This window comes from Drosophila novamexicana, unplaced genomic scaffold (assembly GCF_003285875.2).
Source record: "Drosophila novamexicana strain 15010-1031.04,08,12 unplaced genomic scaffold, DnovRS2.1 tig00000986-arrow-arrow-pilon, whole genome shotgun sequence".
Lineage (NCBI taxonomy): Eukaryota > Metazoa > Arthropoda > Insecta > Diptera > Drosophilidae > Drosophila > Drosophila novamexicana.
In genome coordinates, this window is record NW_020824835.1 from 1,248,479 (window position 1) to 1,267,517 (window position 19,039).

General features: G+C 40.3%; 1 protein-coding gene across 1 annotated transcript in view; it reads left to right on the plus strand.

Annotated features, from left to right (window-relative positions):
* LOC115765611 (homeotic protein proboscipedia) overlaps window positions 1-13,632 on the plus strand; it is a 39,556-nt gene extending 25,924 nt beyond the window's left edge. Inside the window, exons 3-8 of the mRNA XM_030709261.1 lie at window positions 9,138-9,295; window positions 9,658-9,772; window positions 11,302-11,433; window positions 11,500-11,678; window positions 11,739-12,508; window positions 12,808-13,632. Of these exons, the coding sequence (XP_030565121.1) occupies window positions 9,138-9,295; window positions 9,658-9,772; window positions 11,302-11,433; window positions 11,500-11,678; window positions 11,739-12,508; window positions 12,808-13,273 (1,820 nt within the window). The 3' untranslated portion in view covers window positions 13,274-13,632. The remainder of the gene's footprint in view (window positions 1-9,137; window positions 9,296-9,657; window positions 9,773-11,301; window positions 11,434-11,499; window positions 11,679-11,738; window positions 12,509-12,807) is intronic.
* The last annotated feature ends 5,407 nt before the right edge of the window (window positions 13,633-19,039 follow it).

Here is a 19,039-nt window from a genome sequence, read left to right on the forward strand (position 1 = left end):
ACGAAAATCAGTTGAGATGGCGGTACATGCGCATTTAATGAAGTTTTAGTGGTTCAAAATTATAGATTTTCTGATTAGAAAATGGTTATATTAAAATTGTTTTCCACTTTCATACGATTTGAACACTTCGAAAAGAGGAGTAAAAGAAGTTGGAACTTATTGTTTATTAGAGAAGGGAAAAATATACGAAAACCAGTTGAGATGGGAGGAAATGCTTATGTGACTTAATGTTTACCTTTTCATTAAAATTTTTAATTTTTTGGCTAGAAATATTGGTACAAAGATTATTGAATTTCACTTTCATACAATTTGAACACTTCGAAAGGAGGAGCATAGGAAAATCACACCCATTTCCCATTCAGTTTTCACTTTTTTATAAGAATTGTAGATTTTCTGATTAACCAATCGAATTTTACACAATTTTAACATATCGATAAGAGAAGTATAAGAAAATTGAACTAATTGTTTGTTAATTAGAGAGGGGAAAATGTACGAAAAACGTTTGAGGTGGATTTAAATGTCCGTTCAAATAGTTTTTACTGTTTCATCAAAATGTTACATTTTCCGATCAGAAATATTGCCATAAAAACGAGTTTTTTTACTATTCTTTCAAATCATTATACGCTTAGTTACTGAACTAGTCATAATCAATATTCAGTTGCCGGCTCAATTCTAATTAGAGGGCTACCACATTCTAATTGACCACGGTCCGTTGTCTGGACAGGTTTTCTACTCACTCACCTATCATCAGCAAAAAGCCGTGAACATAAACAGTAGCCGATGCGATCAAGCAACTGAAATTCGCTTCTATTCGCTTCAATCGATCACAAAAAAAGCACACAAAATTAATAAATAACTCAGGGATGTACATACGTGGAGCATGGCGTGAAGCCAATGTGATCAAGAAACCTCCATCGTAAACAAAACAAAAAAAGAAACACAGAAATTCAAAAGCCAAAGCCGCATCATCAATTATGCTCAACATTGCTCAATGGCAACCCAACAACAACAGCAACAACAACACTGAAAGCTGTCAGCGCGCGTTGATCTGTCAAATGCCGCAACCGAAACCGAAACCGAAACCGAAACCTGGAGCAAAAGAAATGCGGCAGCCACATCTTTAACTGAGTCTGGTGGCAACACTGGCTACCCGCACTTTTGCTGCTGCTGTCCCGTGTTCGCCACTTGGCGACGCTTTTGTTGCATTTCCAAAACAACAAATATTGATTAATCATGGCACGGTCGGCCATTGCTGCTGCTGCTGCTGCTGCTGCTGCTGCTGCTGCTGGCATTCATTCATTCGAGTGTATTCAAAGAGTTGTCCAAGACTTCAAACGATCTTAAGCTGCTTTTTGGCCTTCGCGCTGTCTTTGTCTGCGCCGTGTGGCAACCCTAGACAATGTGCACGTTGATAATTTTTCATACTCTGGTCTCTTTTCTATGAGCCGGCGGCACTTTTTGTATAGCGATCGCTATTGTTGAGCGTCCCCCGCTTGCCGCCCCCAACCCCAACGTTCAGCAAAAAGCCGCGCAGCTTTTCATGGAATTTTTGCTACGCTCGAAACTCAGTTGGCAACGGGGCCAAATACTTCTTCGTCTTGTTGTGGATAGTTGGTTTTTTTTTTCAAGGTGCTTTGTTGTAATCGCATTTGGTAAAGTCACATAATTTGTGGCCAGCGTGCGGAATTATTGTCATTTTTGGCGATTTGCTAACAAAATTCGAAAACTCAAAGACAGCTTTTTAAATTGACATTAATTTTCCATTGACGCTGCGTTTTCGTTTGGGGACACTTTTAAATTTCATTTTTAATTTGCTTTCAATCTGGCCAACATGCTGAGCGTAATCCTGATCAACCCCGCCATTGGCAGAGAGAGAGAGTGAGAGAGAGAGGAAGAGAGGTAAAGCGAGCCATGCTAAAAAAAAGAAATGTAAATTTTTTGTTGAACGCTGAAAAAGTTTCCCTCGCTGATTTTGATTGACAGCTCTTAGCATCCCTGATGGATTTCATATTTGAGCCATGGCTGAGGCAATGCTCGCAGCAGTGCGCCAGGCCAAAATGACAGACCGGAGACACAGCCGGAGGCAGGAGCAGAGACAGTGGCGTAGCTGCTGATAGACATGAGGATGGGGATGGGGATGGGGATGGTGCTGGGGAGGGGACGAGGGTCTTAGGCGCTGCATAAAAGTTTACCAACAGCTTTCATATTTCCCTGACGAGACGAGACGAGACGAGACGAGCCGAGACGAAATGTTTCTTTCTTTCATTTTTAGACACATGCGCATCTGTATAAAAAAAATATATAAAAATAAAGCACATAAATACAAGCACACATATATATATCTATACTCTATATATATGCACATGGAACAATACATAGTTGTGCGGGCCATGTTGAAAGTTTTTCAATTTAAGCCGCTTTAAAGTATTTAACTTGATTCAATGACGATTTACCACGAGGAACTCTCCCTGTGTGTGCATGTATGTGTGTCTGTGTGAGTGTACTAAAACGTAGGCAACTTTTTTTAATCATAAAACTTTTAAAAAAATGTGACCATATTTAAACGGATAACAGAGATTTGTTCTTGTTTCCTTGGCTCTCAAATGCTGCCTAATGGCTTTTTGATTTTCATGGTTAACAGAAAATAAATTTATAGGTTATAATTTAATACCCTTGCAGAGGGTATTATAATTTGGTTGTGAAATGTGTAATGCCTCGACAGGGCATATTTAGCAATATTATACTGCGATTCGTACCAACCCGATATAGGTATGTCCGTCTCTTCACCTCTTTGCTTCTAGTTTGATCATTTCGACTGATTTTAAACGTCAGTCAGCATGATTTCGTTTTCAATGCATTTTTGATTATTTTAAAATCAGGGCTGGAGCTTTGAAAGCACATTAAAGCTTTAATTAACATTAAAAGTTATATTTAAAGTTCTATAAACCAAATGCAATTTTTGAAAATTAGTATTTCCTTGTAATTTTCTGCTAATGTCCAACATATGCAAAAAATGTTCGATAATGTTTAAAAACTAAATAAAATAAATAAATAGGTGCAGCTCTTGCATTCTATTTAATTAATATAAAATAATTTAGATGCTATCTAACTAAATGTTCGTCTAGTCACATTAAAACTGGAAGCGAATTTTTGTGAAACACTAAATTTGGCATGCAACTGCTATAATAGTATATAAGTCTTTCTCATTTTATAGCTATTGGTTTTAATATAAGAGCGCAGTTTTACATACTTAATAAGGGGAAATGTCTTATTTATGAGGTTAAATTTCCTTGTACATAGATTAAACATTCACAAGCCGACTGGATGCATATATTTATTTATCATCAAATATTATTTAAATGTAAAAATACTCGCTTCAAATTTGGAATATGCAAGTTTAACAATGACAGTTCTAAAGCGGAACATTAATCAACAATTTTCACACCTACCAACAAAGAGGGTCCTACCGCTTAGATAAACAATCCACACTCCTCGGACTGCAGATAGTTTTGTTATCATTGTTGTTGTTGTTGTTGTAGATGTTGTTGTGACTGCTCTGTAAATGTTCTGTTTGTTGACATTTGCTGGTCATGAAAAGTCATTAAATATATTTCTCTAATTTATCTTTGAAACTGGCAGCTCGGTAAAAGCATTCACACTGAGCCCCGTCGCCCAATCCTCTGGGTAAGGATACACGTAATCGTAATATTTTGTTGCTGCTTTTGTTGTTATAATTGTTGTTGTTCTTTCAACCCCTTTCGGCGAGGCTAATTAAAACTAATCCAGAGCAAATTCCTGCTCTGGCGCAAGTGCTGTACACTTTTCGCATGAATGTCAATCTAGCCCACAATTAAATGATTGAAGACATTTCATCTGGGCCCTAGCTTGGCCTTTATCTCCCGCTTGGCAGCTAATCAGCAGGCACTCCAGTGCCGGACACCCTGCGGTGGCCACTCAACCAGGGATTGGCCAGCGAGCAGCATGTGAGCAACAAGCTTTAAGCCACGTTTGTCTCGAATGTCAATCGAGTAGCCAATAAAATAGATACGAGCAACTGTGACTCCAGTTTAAAACGACACGTTTTTTGTTTAGTTTGTAGTTCGTAGTTTTGTAGACGCATAGCAAATAGATACAGATACAAAATATTTTCATGAGAAATTGACTTTTTCTACTGCCTCAACGTGGACGTCGTCGTCGACGTCGTCGTCATCGCCTTCTTTTGCGTCTCGTCTCGGTCGTTGTCTTCCTGGGCTCGAAATGATTAATGATGCAGCTCTGCGCATTCGTACATTTGTCGACCCACACCAAAGCTTCAGCTCCAGCAGCAGCTCTGCTTTTCTGCATCTGTATTTGTATCTGTATCTATAGCTGTGTCTTTTTGTTGTCAGCTTGAGCATTTTTACTGCATCGCATCGCATCACAACGCATTGCAGCATTTGGCATTTGAAGTAGCTGAAGCTGAAACTAAAGCCGAGAAGCCGTCCAAGTAAGCTGCACATCCGTTCTCCACCTAGCCACTCCCCATCTGAACATTGTTCCCAGCCTGGGCGGACTTTTTTGATTGAATTTGTCATGGCACTCGCTGTGCTCAGCGCCCATCTCTTTTTCCATTCCCCACCAAATTCCAGTAAGTACTTTCAGGCTGTGCCTTTAAAGTTTTGCAACCACAAACTCAAACATAACTCAAGCCACAGAATGTGCCACTTCTAACTCGCCCCCCCCCCCCCCCCCCCTCGGCACCCTTGTGGCAGTTTTAGCTAGATCCAGAAAATTTTACAAGATAAATTGAGGTCATTTTTTCTAAACCCTGAACAGTGTCCACTTTTGGTCATCGTGTTTGTTCTTGCCAGCACCGTTCAAAGGTCCTGCCACAAATTGTGCCCACCTTGTTGACCGCTGTCCCATTCATGTGTCCACAAATGTTCGTAATGTGCATCCTTATGGACTAACACGTGTAAGTGGTTAAGCACAAAACCCACAGCCAAGACCCAGCGTACTTATGCACATGTTTAGTGTCGTGGCGAAAGGAACAGCCAAGGGGCGGATGCACAGTAAAAAAGCCACATTCCTTGGTATGGGACTTGAGAATGATTTAAATGAGGCAAATACACTGAGCCCATTGTCAGTAAAGAATTTAAACGGCATTTAATTGTTGTCATTCATTATTTGTTAAATACATAAATTATCTTATCTGTTATTTTGGACTGTACTAAATCTAAAATGAAGCAAGATTTTTTGCACATATGGCAACATCTCGCAAAAATCATATACAGAGTGCTGCCAAGTCTTTCATATATTCTACGGAGACTATATTTTTTCCGTAAATGGTTGATTAAGAGGCCAACACAATTTTAATTGATATTTAAAATGATTGTTAACTTTGATAGGCACATAAAATACAAAACATTTATTTAAAGCAAGGCTCAAATACACGCTAGAAGTATAATTTATAAGGCCTTCCATTACGACATCTCAGAATGCGCAAGTCCTGGCTACACGACTTAGGCCTTATGTGTAGCCATTTTATAAACTCATTTATTTTTAGTTAAGAAGCGCCTACACACTTTTATGAACTATTTAATTGATAAAAGATGGAAATTTTCTCAAAAATGCCTTTGATACCCCGTTTCCACTCTCGAGATGTGGATAGTTATTTATACATCGTATCGTATCGTATTTTTAAACAGCATTTAACAACTCTTTGCCCGTTTTTACTTTAACCAACCTGCAATACATAATAATGTCATATTTAATTTCTTGCAGTGTAGTCATTTTAATAAGTAATGAAAAACTTACAAGTGTTAGTTACCTTTGGGTACGTTTTGACAACATTTTGCAATTGTTGCAAAATTTACGCTCATTTTAATTTCGGGCTCGGACTGCCAGGGGCAGCAGATGCGTTAAGTGTGGCCGTAGCAGCATTTTTTTTTCTTCTTCTTCTTGTTGTTCGCCTGACCAAAATGCAGACATAAATTTTCACATAGTTGACTGCAGCAGGCGGGCAACGAGACAGAGTGTAAGTGTGGAAAAAGGTCAGACCGAAGCGCTGGACGCAGTAGGAGGTGTAGCAAAGGGAGGGGAGGGTGGGGGGTCAACGAGTGCGTTTAAGTGTTAACATGTAAATTATGCCCTCGGCGCTGTTAATAAGTGTATTTCAAGTGCTGTAAATCATGACTAGCACTTCCGAGCTGAAAATTAATATATAGCATATAAATATATATGCACATATATATGTACATACATATCGTTGGAATCCGATTTAAAACACAAGTGCAAATCTTCAGCTAGGCAGGGCCCAAGTGCTGCTGCACACACAAAGTATCCGACGTAGTTGCTGATAAGTTTCGTTACGTTTTGACTTTTCCGGCATTTCATCCATGCTGATGACGTTTCCAATGCAACGCCCACCACACACAGCGCCGCCCTGCACTGCCCTGCCCGCGCTGCCAAAAATTCATTTTGTAATTTTCAGATACCTTGAATGCCCTAACCAGCTGTCGGGCCATGGCCGGGTACTGGGATTTCATTTTGACCAGGCTGCAGGAATTGCAGCCAACTTGCTTTCCATTTTGCTCCAATCTTGCACAGTGTAACCACCCGGCCCCGCTCTGTCCCTTCCCTCTCTCTCTCTCTACGTGTGTGTGTGTGTGTGTGTGTGTGTACGGTTCGGTTTAGAAAATTATCTTTCTGCTCGTCGTCGCCAAAAAGGAAATCATATTTTCTGCTTTTGTGCACTTTACTTTTCAGTTTCGGTCGCTGGCGGCTGCCTTCGCCCTGCCGTCCCCTCCCCGCCCCACTTCAGACCCCACCCCACCACCCACTCTAGCTCCCTATTTGCCTTTTGCTCGTAAACAGTTTGGTTGCAACTTTTGTGCGAAATTTATGCTTTTCGTACCCTACACTCACTCTCTCTCTCTTGTATCTGGGCACTTTTCGCAAGTGCTCGTAACATGCGACTTGCTTCCCACAGCCTCCCGGTTTGGGGCTCACCTGTATGTTCCTGCTGTTGTGTGTCCCTTTGCCTTTCTATTTGGGCAAATGGGTTGGGTGTATTTGTGTGTATGTGTGTGCCCCACCAGGTGGTGTTTATGGCATCCGCTTTGGCAGTATTGATGAAGGAACTCGCATCTGTAATTCAATCAGTGTCTATGTCTGGCTGCCATTTGCTGGCTATTGAAAGCCCCCCCATTCCCCAGGCCCAAGCTCCGTTCAACTGGAAATTCACGTGCAAGCATTTTCCTTTTTCGGTTGCGAAAATTTCATCGCATCAATGCAAATAAGGTGTGCGCGCAAAAATATCAAAGTGTTCACCTTTACCCATCATATGATATGCGAATATCTTATATAATTTTGTTTTTTTTTTTTTTTTGCCCCTTAATAGTGTATAGTATGTACGATATTCCCAGATACTTGTGAGTTTTGTTTTTAAGACATATTTCGAGTTGAATTTGATTTTTACCATCATTAGCCATGCTTTCCATACTATTTGTATGTTACAATAACGATGTTGCGGGTTGTACATTAATGTGGCAGCTACTGCAATAAAAACAAATCAAATTGTCGTATTTTGTCAATGTCTGAGTGTCTGAAATGTGTCAGAAGAATAACCCAATTTCAAAATGTCAAAGTGCTTCCCTCGACTGAATTGATGAGAAGTTTGAATTAGACATTTAAAAACGAGCACAAGTCATGAATATACTCGGAACTTATGCTTTGCATACCCTGCATTCATTCACAATGGCTCACCAGGGTATATGCATGTATGTAATAGCTGAGCCTTCTATATAAAATAACGTTATAGATTTTCGAACAGCAGCTGTTAAGCCATATTCTCAACTCTCTGCAGTCAGTCCGTTCGATATCAGAGAACTTTCGACTAAATATCAAAATATTTGAACAACTGCCGCGATTTCCACAAAGTCAATAAATATATTTTTTACAATCCAATTTATTTATCTGTCTAGATTTAATGGCACACGCAAATTGCTTAAGACATCTCCGAAGACCTGGTTACAGGGTATTCTTTTCGGTCGCAATTGTCCAAGTAAAAATAATACTGATAGCAAAATTACATTTTGATAGCCTTTTCTTAGGAAAGGAATTTAACATTTTTACACATGAAGGAAAGCTGATCTAAGTAGGCGAAAGGTCTAACAGAACGAGAAAACAAAAAAGATAAACTAGGTTTCTAGCTTTATTTCGGATATTTTTATGTGGATAAACAGTCTTAAGGTTCAGCTCAGCATAAATAAAATCAAAAATATATTCATAATTTAATTCACATTTATTTTACATTACGCAACAACCGATGCTTGTGAAAACACTTAAAGAAAATCGTAAACAAAACCTAAAATAATATTTACTAGAAGGAAATATAGTTTTTTAAAAAGATCACAACTTTCCAAAGCATTATCTGCTTTCTCAGGCATCGAACCCAGTACAAATGCACCCTAACCAGATATTCAAATGAAGTTAACCAAAAGCTGGAGTAGCCCGAAGATGCAGAAGCTGAAGCTGAAGCAGAAGCGGAAACAGTAGCCGAACTACTTGAAGTGTCGCTGGCGTTGCCTCACGCGGCACACGGATTGATTGATTAGATTTTTGTTAATTACTTAACGCTTGAGATTGAGATAGAGTTTGAGATAGCTGGCGATGTGGATGGATATGGGAGATGGGAAGCTGCTCGCGACGCTCGAGAAAACTTGGTAGAGATGCGTTATCCGCATTTGGTGGCAGCCACACGAACATCAGCTGCAGCCGCATTGGGCTAGGTGGCAGACAGGATGCTCTTCCTATAGTTGGCCCACCGCTGAATTAGTTATGGCCGGTGACGAGCTGATGGATTGATTACAATCACAACCAGCCCAGGAGCAGTTGCAGCAGTTGCTCAATACTTCAAGTTGTCGCAATGCATCAGCGGGGCGGGCTTTTGATTCCTGCCAGTCAGTCGTTGTTGTTGCAATTGTTGTTGTTGTTGCAGTTGTTGTTGTTGTTGGTGGTGGTTACGCCCAGGAGTCGAACTCAAGTGTATGCAATTCGTTAGTAGAAGGCGCTCCGGTAACCATGCAGAGCCGGAGCCACGTTCAAATTCACATTTATTCACGGACTCAAACAAGAAATGCAATTTTCAATTGCAGCTGAATTCGTTCCAGAAAACGGCCTGCCCCGACGTCTGCGCACCGCGTACACAAACACGCAGCTGCTGGAGCTGGAGAAGGAATTCCATTTCAATAAATATTTATGCCGCCCAAGAAGAATCGAAATAGCAGCCAGCTTGGATCTGACCGAGCGACAGGTGAGTGCAATTTTACTCCACATTCGACTCTGCCTCTGCTCCGCTTTACTCCCTACCTACCTACCTCCCTCCCTCTCCCTCTCTCACACCCTTTGCCCATTCTGACTCAATTTATTTCAATGCTCAACCTGACAGTCAGTCGGTCGGTGTCTGCACACCCTTCACCTGCTCTTCGAAAGGTGGAAAAATTCCATTATTTCTGATAAATTGCACCACGCCAAGGTTGACAGTCGCTGAGATCCGCACATGTCCGTTGCGGCTGAGCTCTTTTCCTACACTTTTTAATTGCTCTTCTTTCACACCTCCACCTTCAACTATAATTATATAATGCAATTCTTATCGCTATTGCTGCCTTTTTTCAGGTCAAAGTTTGGTTTCAGAATCGTCGCATGAAACACAAACGACAAACGCTCTCGAAGACCGACGACGAGGACAACAAGGATAGCCTCAAAGGTGACGATGATCAATCCGATAGTAGTAAGTGCAGAGTCCGCCAGAAACGCCTATTTAAATTTTATTTAAGAACTAAAGCTGAAGTTGCGCGTTGGCAAAAATATAAACCAACTTTATTTTTACTAAATATCTTCTCAAGAAACGCGATTTTCAAAATAAATAATGAATTTTAAATCATATTTAGAAAGTTAGACGGAAAATACACAAGTTGAATTCAAATAATTATGATTATGAGCCAAACGCGAAACGAAATATTAACCAAAGAGTAATTCAATTATTTCAACTTAACACAGGGATACAAAGGAAGGATTTTCAAAAAAAATGTTTGACTCAAAATAATAATTAAAATTTCTTATCTTGAAACAAGGAAACAATTTTCCGAATTCAACCAAAAGATAATCTAGAGAGCGTCAGAACATAGACCATCAGAAAGTTCCATTTATTTTAAGATTTTCGACAACATTTTAAAGTTTCAAAATAATGTTTGGAGATTCAAAACTAAAAATTGCCAAACGTCTTATATTTATTTATTTATGTCAGATAAAAACTGAATTTGAAATCAAATATCCTATATAAATATAACTAATATTAACAAGAGAGAACGGCTATCTAAGGCATGCCGAAAATTACATACCCTGTAGAATTATGGCTTGCGGGCTTACAGATATCTGAGAAGAATTGTTAAGCTCTTAATTGCTGAGCTCTCAAAACTTAGATTTGACAGATTCTTTCAAGAAAGCTATATGATATAGTGTTCCGATGTTGATTAGCTGCGGCTCATAAATAAGGAGCATAGTGGTTGGACAAGACATCTAGATTTTCCTTACAAGAACCTTCTTTTCGACCGATCGCTGCTATCTCAGCTATACGATATAGTGGGCCGATCCGGCCGGTTCCTACATATTCAACAGAAAGATGGACCTATGCCAAGTTTTATGAAGAGAGCTTTTAATCTACAGACGGACACACAATTATTTCGATTTGGCTGTTGATGCTGATCTTAGATGCTTATACCCACAAGGGCATAACAACCGTATTGATAACAAAGATAACAATAAGAAAATGGGCCCATTTACATTTAAGGCAGCTCTTTAAATTCACAATCCATTCTATGAGCACATTACAAGAACTCGTTGGGAATTAGGTCAGTTTAAAGACAGAGCAAATGATGAGCAAAACGTATGGCAACTCCTATGGCTGCCTCCTGCTCGAATGAACCACGAACCACGAACCACTCAGTTATCTTTTGGCGGGCCACTTTTACTTTTCGAGGCAGAAGAGTAGAATATGCTGTAGCTTATCAATCATTGTCAGCTGGAGGAGGGCTCAACTTTGGCATTTCGCTCGAGACTCGAGCTCGAGAGTTTCCCGTCTCCTCATGCGGCCATAACTAACCCCTTTCGTGATATCTTCAGCTTTAGTTGAGAGTATATTTTTTTTTCGATTATGATTTTTGGTTTTAGTTTTTTGTTATTTTTGTGTTCTTTATAAAAACAAATCATCAATTTTCGCACTCAAACCGTCTGATTTACTTTGATTACCGTGAAACGCAGACTCCAATTCGAAGAAATCGTGTCAAGGCTGCGAGCTGCCCTCCGACGATATACCGGACTCCACGTCCAATTCGCGAGGACACAACAACAACACGCCCAGCGCCACAAATAATAATCCAAGCGCAGGAAGTCGTAAGTGCTGGCAAGCGTAATCAGAACTGGCCAATCAAACTAATTGATCCATCGATCCAATAATAGTTACTCCGAATTCATCGCTGGAGACCGGCATCTCGTCCAATCTGCTGGGCAGCACCACCGTATCCGCCTCGAATGTCATCAGCGCCGACTCCAGCGTGGCCTCCAGCGTTAGCCTGGACGAGGACATCGACGAGAGTCCCATCAAGGTGAAGAAGAAAGACATGGACGGCCATAGCCAGGTATATGTCCAGATCTAATTCCAACTGAGTCCATTAATATGCAACTATTTGCCACGACAGGTCATCAAAAAGGAGGCCGTTTCCACCTCATCCAAGGCCTCGCCATTTGGCTATGAAGCGGGTCCCAGTTTGGCTAGTTTCCGGCGAGACCCCGACGCTGCTGCCGCCGCCGCCGCCTCGAATCCGCCTGCGGCCAAGGCCGGCGGCAAGAAGCGGTATCAGAACGCCAATGCGAATGCCATTGCGATTGCCTCCCCGCTGAGCGACAGCAGCAGCGCGGCTGGTCCGACTGGGTATTTCCCTGGACCTGGCTACTATCCCAATCCGAATGCCAATCCTAATCCGAACCCGAAAACTTTGCAAGCGCCGCAGCAAATACCGCAGGATTATTACGGCAAATACGATATTGAATTCGCCGCCTCGCCGCACCATAACCCGCACAAGCAACAACAACAGCAGCAGCAACAACCGCTTCACGGCGATTATCTAAGTCCCAAACCAAACGCCAATGTGGCTGCCAATGCGAATTTCCATCAAAACAGTCAACAACACCAACACGAACAGCAGTTCTACTACAACTACAATGACACCAATGGCGGCAGCGCGTACATGAACCACCAGCAGCACCAACAGCAGCTGCATCCAGTTGGTGACTTTGAGGCGCCACCTATTAATGGGCCGAGCAACTTCTATGATCCCAAGACACAAACGGGCGGCGCCTACTACGACAACATGAATTTCCAACACCAAAACCAACATCAGTCTGTAGTCTTTCAACAACAGCAGCAGCATCAACACCAGCAACAGCAGACGCCAATAAATCACCAACAGTAAGTAGCAGTCCAACAATAAAGCTTAAAAGCGCCCTCTATGTTTCACTAAGCCAATTAGTGGGGTGAGCAACCGTGCCCTACACTTGACGAATTTAACTTCGCACTGCTCCTCACTCGACGAAGTTACATGCAAGACAACTGCTCCACACAAAACGATGTAGTTGAAAAGCGAACTTTCACTTGCTCCACACCGACATTCGGTATCATACTAACTGAACTGCTTCACACTTAACGAAGCATTTTCGAAAATTAAATGAAAAATTTCTAAATGAACAATTTTTTGCAATCCCTTGCAGGCACATGCACCACATTGGAGCCGGCGAAACGTACAGTGCGCTTGGCTTGCAAATGGAGAACTGCGATGGCTACAACAACTTTGGCGGCGGCTACTATGAGCCCGGCCCAGGTCAGCAACAGCCGCCTGTTCCGCCCACGCACAGCCACCCCCACCCACACGCCCACCATCCACATCATGCCATGCAGGCTCAGGCCCAGGCCCATCCACAACTGCACGCGCACCACAATCCGGCTGCGGCTGCAGCTGCTGTTCAGGTGGTTGCTGCGCCGCCTCCGCCGGCCACGCATCTCAACTCGAATTTCGTGTTGAATGGCGCCGCAGGACCCGTTGGACAGATACAGGCGTTTGCCAACACTGGCGGCTCAGTGGTTGGCGGCCTCGAAAACTCGAACAGCTCTTCGGACTTTAATTTTCTGAGCAATCTGGCCAACGACTTTGCCCCAGAATACTATCAACTGAGTTAGTTCTAGTAGAGCAGAGTTAGAGCACGAGTGTAAATAAACTGCAATGTCATCCATGTAGTTCAATTATCTGACAACCCCCCACCCCTCCCCACACTCCTTTGTCGTAGCACATATCTGTAAATATGTTCGTATGACTGTCCTCGCACCATATGTGTATGTATGTATGTAAGTAGGTAGAGTGATAAATGAAATATCCATTAATATATATATGTGTATGTATATATTTATGGCTCGCTTCAGATCTTTGAGACAGGTAAATCGGTGCAGATTTCATTAAAATAAACATCTGGCTAAAAGCCAGCACGCGATAGAAGTAAACTCTCTCCGTTCAAAAAAAAAAATTAAAAAATCCAAACAAAAAAAACCTAAAATAAATTGTATATAGCTAGTAAAAATTAAAAATACTTTATCGTAAATTTCCACCAGTCCTAATCAAAAAATAAATAATTCCGCCTAAGCATAAGCATAAACTATATAAATCCTATCTAACAAGAAATCAAAAATTAAATACAAATTTGCACCAATTGTGTTTTGTAAATATTCGAATGTAGCTCAAATCGTGTGTGAACATTTTCAATTGAATCCGTTGCGATACAACAAAAAAAAAAAAAAAAAAATTAAAAGAAATTCCATTACGTAATATTATGATTTTAAATTGTATTCGAATAAGTATCAAATAAATGACAAAACTAAAATCAATTGAATTCAATGTTTGTAATGTTTGTATGTTGTTCCAAATTCCCAATACAATTAACTCTAGACTCTAAACAATGAATGAATGAAATAAATTAATAAATATTACCGAAAACTCTTCAAAAGCCAAACATTTCATTAATTAAGTTCGACTTGCGGCATTTGCGAAAAGTGTTCGAGAAACACTTCGCATCCGAAAATAGTTTCTTCCAAAAACTTCTCTCTTTTAATGCTACACTCAAAAAAAAAAACACTTACATATATGCGCTGGCCCTAGCAAAAATAAGAAGAGGAACTCTGACTGACAATTAATGATGGATGAGTTTCGGGCGTTGAAGGGTGCTAAGCCCGTAGAGTGTGGGCTTAGGTTCTGCAGATAAAAACGATTTTTAAGATACGTGTTTGTAAAATTGTATGCATGTAAGATTTTGTGCATAAATTTCACAGTTTGCCAAAAAAAAATTGGTTGAATTTATGGGATGGCACTTTTACGGAATGTAAGTAACTAAAATTATTTCCATTATTATTTTTGATTTTTAAAGCTTAAAAGCGTTCGGTACTTTGTCATCAACGATTAAACGTTTAAATGTAGTACTTCTGGATATATTATCTATTTGAACTAAGCGAAAAAAACAAAGAAAATAATTAAATTTCCATCAGGGAATCGAATTATTATAAGCAATAGAAAGTCAAAAGGATAGAAAGCAAGCTTTGTTAATGAAATAATGAAAATGTATCTTTCATGTATAGCTCTATGTAAGAATCTGCTTCGATTTAAGCCTATTCAATACAATATCCAGTTGCTTATTGAAACTTGAAGTGAGAACATTTACGCTTCATTTGGTCATTGGTCGCAGTTTGTGTCCCAAAGGACTCCGCCTGAGCCCATTCGTCAACCAGCAGAATTTCTGCGTTTTGCTGTCAACATTTCATGGACTTGCCCAGTCCCAGTCCCAGTGCCAGACCCATTGCCAGTGCCAGTCCTAGTCCCAGTACTAAGCCCAATCCCAGTCCCCTGTCGTCGACTGCGCACAATTCTGACAGAAGCGGTGAAAATTTAAGATTGATCACCCGGTCGAATGTTTGTCAAAATTGCCTCCTGGCTGGCGTCTGGGCAGAGTAACGGGTCGGCAGCCGCATCCGTGTCGAGGTTCGTGTATATGTCGAGTGCAGGCTAAAACCTAAACAATGTCACAACCTGTGTCCCGTCTGCCACCTCGCCCCTTGCCCGAAAGCCGCACATCCAATATGCAAGTAGGAGAGGGTTCGTATTTGCAGATACTTCGATTAAACACGTAGTACAAGAGATTTGGCTATTTGAAAATTAACTACATTTGTTAGTGTAAATGTAGATGAAAGCATGAAAGAGGGGAGAGACAATGTTGATCATGTGTGAATGATTCAAATTCTCTCTCGAATTAAAATTCTCTCTCTGCCTCTAGATTTGATGTCCCTCTGAGAGATATTCTGTATAACAGACGCTTTGCAAGTGCCAAAAACTAGCATACACGCTTGCTTTTACTGTTCTAAGATATTATAACAAGCAGAGAGCGAGCAGAGAATAGACTCAACATTTGGCTATGGCGTTCTCTTTGGGTGGCGGCAGACTATAAAACCAACTAAAATCTACTTAGCACTTAAATTTTACACTTAAATATACATACACACATTTGTTAATAGTTGGACTTACATAGGCACTCAAAACTAACTGTTCCTGTGGAAAGCAAAACACAATTACAATCACAAGCACAGCAGCCCCCGCGTACGCACAAACCGTTCGGCAGCTGAGAGAGTCTCTCTCACTTTCTCAATTGCATAAGTGTGCCCAGCTGTCCAATGTTGTTGTTGGCGCTCCGTCAATTGCGAATGTTGGCGGAACCTCAACGTTATGCGTCACATCAAGCCTGCATCAATAAATACAAATACACACATACAAATGTATCTGCGCACATTTCCAATGTCAAAATTTCCCAGTTTTCTCTTAGCTGACAAACAAATGGGCCCAATGTTGTCCCGGACGAAAACAGACAAAAATCGAATAATAAAATGGCCGTCGCTAGAATTTAAATGGCTGACTCAGGGTCAATGTTGCTTACTTTTGTTTGTTATACATACATATACAAAACTAGGAGACATTGGTTTAATATGCAATCTTATTTATTTAAAAACAATATACAATACATAAATAACACACTAAAAGAACAAAGGAAGAACAAAGCAGAAAACAGACAACAAACAAAAGGGGGAGTGAAAGGAAGAGTGAGACAGTTGAAGCAGAGATAAAAGTTTGTTAGACAGTCAGTACAAGCTCTTAATAAAAGCAAAAATCCTGCGAGCCTTACTTGAACTCATGAGAATCGCATAAAACGGCAAAGAGTAAAAAATAGTTTATTTAATTTGCAGTAGAACGGAAAGTAGACTTGGCATATAATCAAATGCGATCAAATGCTTAGTTTTAAACTTAGCTAAAATGTTGGTACGTATTAATGACAGAAGAAAAGGGGGAAATCGGAGCTGAACAAACGCCCAGGCATGTCCTGCTCAATTTAATTAAATTAAACCATTGCACACTTAACTTTTGGTTAATGCTTGATCGAAATGTAATGGGAATTGAGACCACAAAATATATAAAAATAACTGCACGACTTTGGTCTGGCTAAGGTCAATGCCGTATAGACTTGCGAAAGTTCGAAGAAGAAATCGAAATTCGTATTGAAATTGATTCAGTAGCAAGCCAAACGTCAACAAGTCTTTGGCTCTGCCTTTGCCTTTGCCTTAGCCTTTGGCTTTGGCATTTTATCTGACGGATAACGACGCAAAGTAACTGGAATTTAGAGCTGGTTAATTACAATAAATGGCCATTAACACTGTACGCTGGCATTAGGGCAAGGCATTTGAAGAGCTGCCGTTTTGTTGGCCACGTTAACAACGCCGGCGATGACAAATACGATGACGTTGACAAATATGCGGGTTTGTAACGAAAAAAATGTACAAGCATTTAACCAAGTTTGTTGTTGATATTTTTATGGGAACAATGTCAGCATCTGGGCTGGCAACTGGAGCAGTTAGTTAGCTATGTAGTACACCAAACCTTAACGGCCCTGTGCAGGCCAACTACCAACTGGCAACGGGCCAACAAGTGAAATAATGGCAATTAAAGTAATACAAACCAGTTTGCAGTTAACTTACTTTTTGGCAGCACCACACATACACAAACACACCTGCACACACACAGACACACACATGTGGTTTATTTCTTTTGATCCATAAGTTCCAGTCATAGGCTTTTGTGGGGGCCCCTCTGACCTTGATATACATACATTATTGTTCACATGCGACTGCTTGGAATTTGTGTAAAGCAATCATAACGAAATAAGTATTAAAACATTTTCATGCATATTTTTATAATCGCAATTTGCACACCAAGATTTTAATTAAGCTAAACTATTTCGTTTTACTACACTGACAAAAACTGCCTACTTACACTTTAATGTTAAGCTTTGCGTTAGGTGCTAAAAGAGTTTATACAACATTTTTTAAATATGTTAATTATGTATGCCTTTGAGTCGAATAGAAATATTTTAAAAATTTAAAAAAATATAATATATATATATATATATTTTTATACCCTGAACCCATTAAAAATGGGGAAAAGGGTATATTATATTTGCGCAAAATCGAAATGTATGTAACAGGCAGAAGGAAGCATCTTCGACCCGATAAAGTATATATATTCTTGATCAGCATCAATAGCCGAGTCGATCTAGCCATGTCCGTCCGTCTGTCTGTCTGTCCGTCCGTCCGTCCTTCCGTCCGTCCGTATGTATGAACGCATTTAGACGTAGATGCTCCTAGTTCCCGCAGATCGAGTTTGTTTCCGATAATCGATAACTTACTCCGCTTCCAAGCAATCGATAAAAATCGATATCGATATCCTGTTTTTTGGGCATTTTTGGTAAATAATAAGAGCTAGAGTCACCAAACTTGACATATAGCTTCTAAAATAGAATATATATATGCATTTGATGTTGGAAGAAGAGGGTTCAGGGTATCCCCTAGTCGGGAGCTCCCGACTAGAACCTCTTACTTGTTAATAAATATATATATGATTGAAGTAATATCCAATTTTCAAACTATTTATATATTAATAAAAACCAATCCCATGCATAATATATAAAAAAGAATCAGATCTAGATTTTCCTTTCGAAACTAGAGAGTGTCGAAAAATGCGGACAAACCAAAAGTTTATCTAACCTTTAGAGAACTTTATCAAGTGTTCAAAACCTATCGATTATATATAATATCAAATTGTTCGAACCTTTAGAGAACTTTATCAAGTTTTCAAGACCTATCAGCTATATACATGTTCTATATGAAATGCCAAGACAATGTCCCCCTTCAATGAAGCTCAGAATCCATCACCAAAATGATGTTATATAGTTAGATAACTTCATCGATCTATGACTGTAAACAGTGGGAAATTGTTAAGTAAACACACATGAGACAATTTGGTAGCCTATTGTAATATTTTTTCTGTTTATTGGTTACACCTAAACTTAATCACAAATGAAAATTTTGTTCAAGGGCCGAATATGCATTTGGAGGGTTCTTCCAACGGGTCCGTGCGATTCAATGCCTTGTGACGAGTGCCAAACGGCGAATCGGCCTGGCTAACAATCGAATGCCATTGCCTGCCAGCCAAATGTCATCATCAGGTGTTGTTGCTGCCGGTGCTGGATGATGTTTAGATGTGCAAAGCCAAATATATGCCGAAAGAGTTGTAGTAGTTGTTGTGTGCCGAGCGTTGGACGTTGGGCGTTCGGCGTTGGGCGTTGGCCGGACCGGAAATCAAGGATTACATTCCCATGGAGTTGGCAGCAGCTGCTCTGCGATCTGTGCTGGATGAGCGCAAACTGCAATTGAGACATAAAAACCGGTTATGTCATAGATATTCCTTAAATTGTTTAACCGTTTCTTAAAGCTATGCTAATTACAATTTGCAGAATCGCATTCTGCGCTCCACTGTGCTGCGTCCACTGTTAACCCGTAATTGCCGTAACGAATCCAATTGGT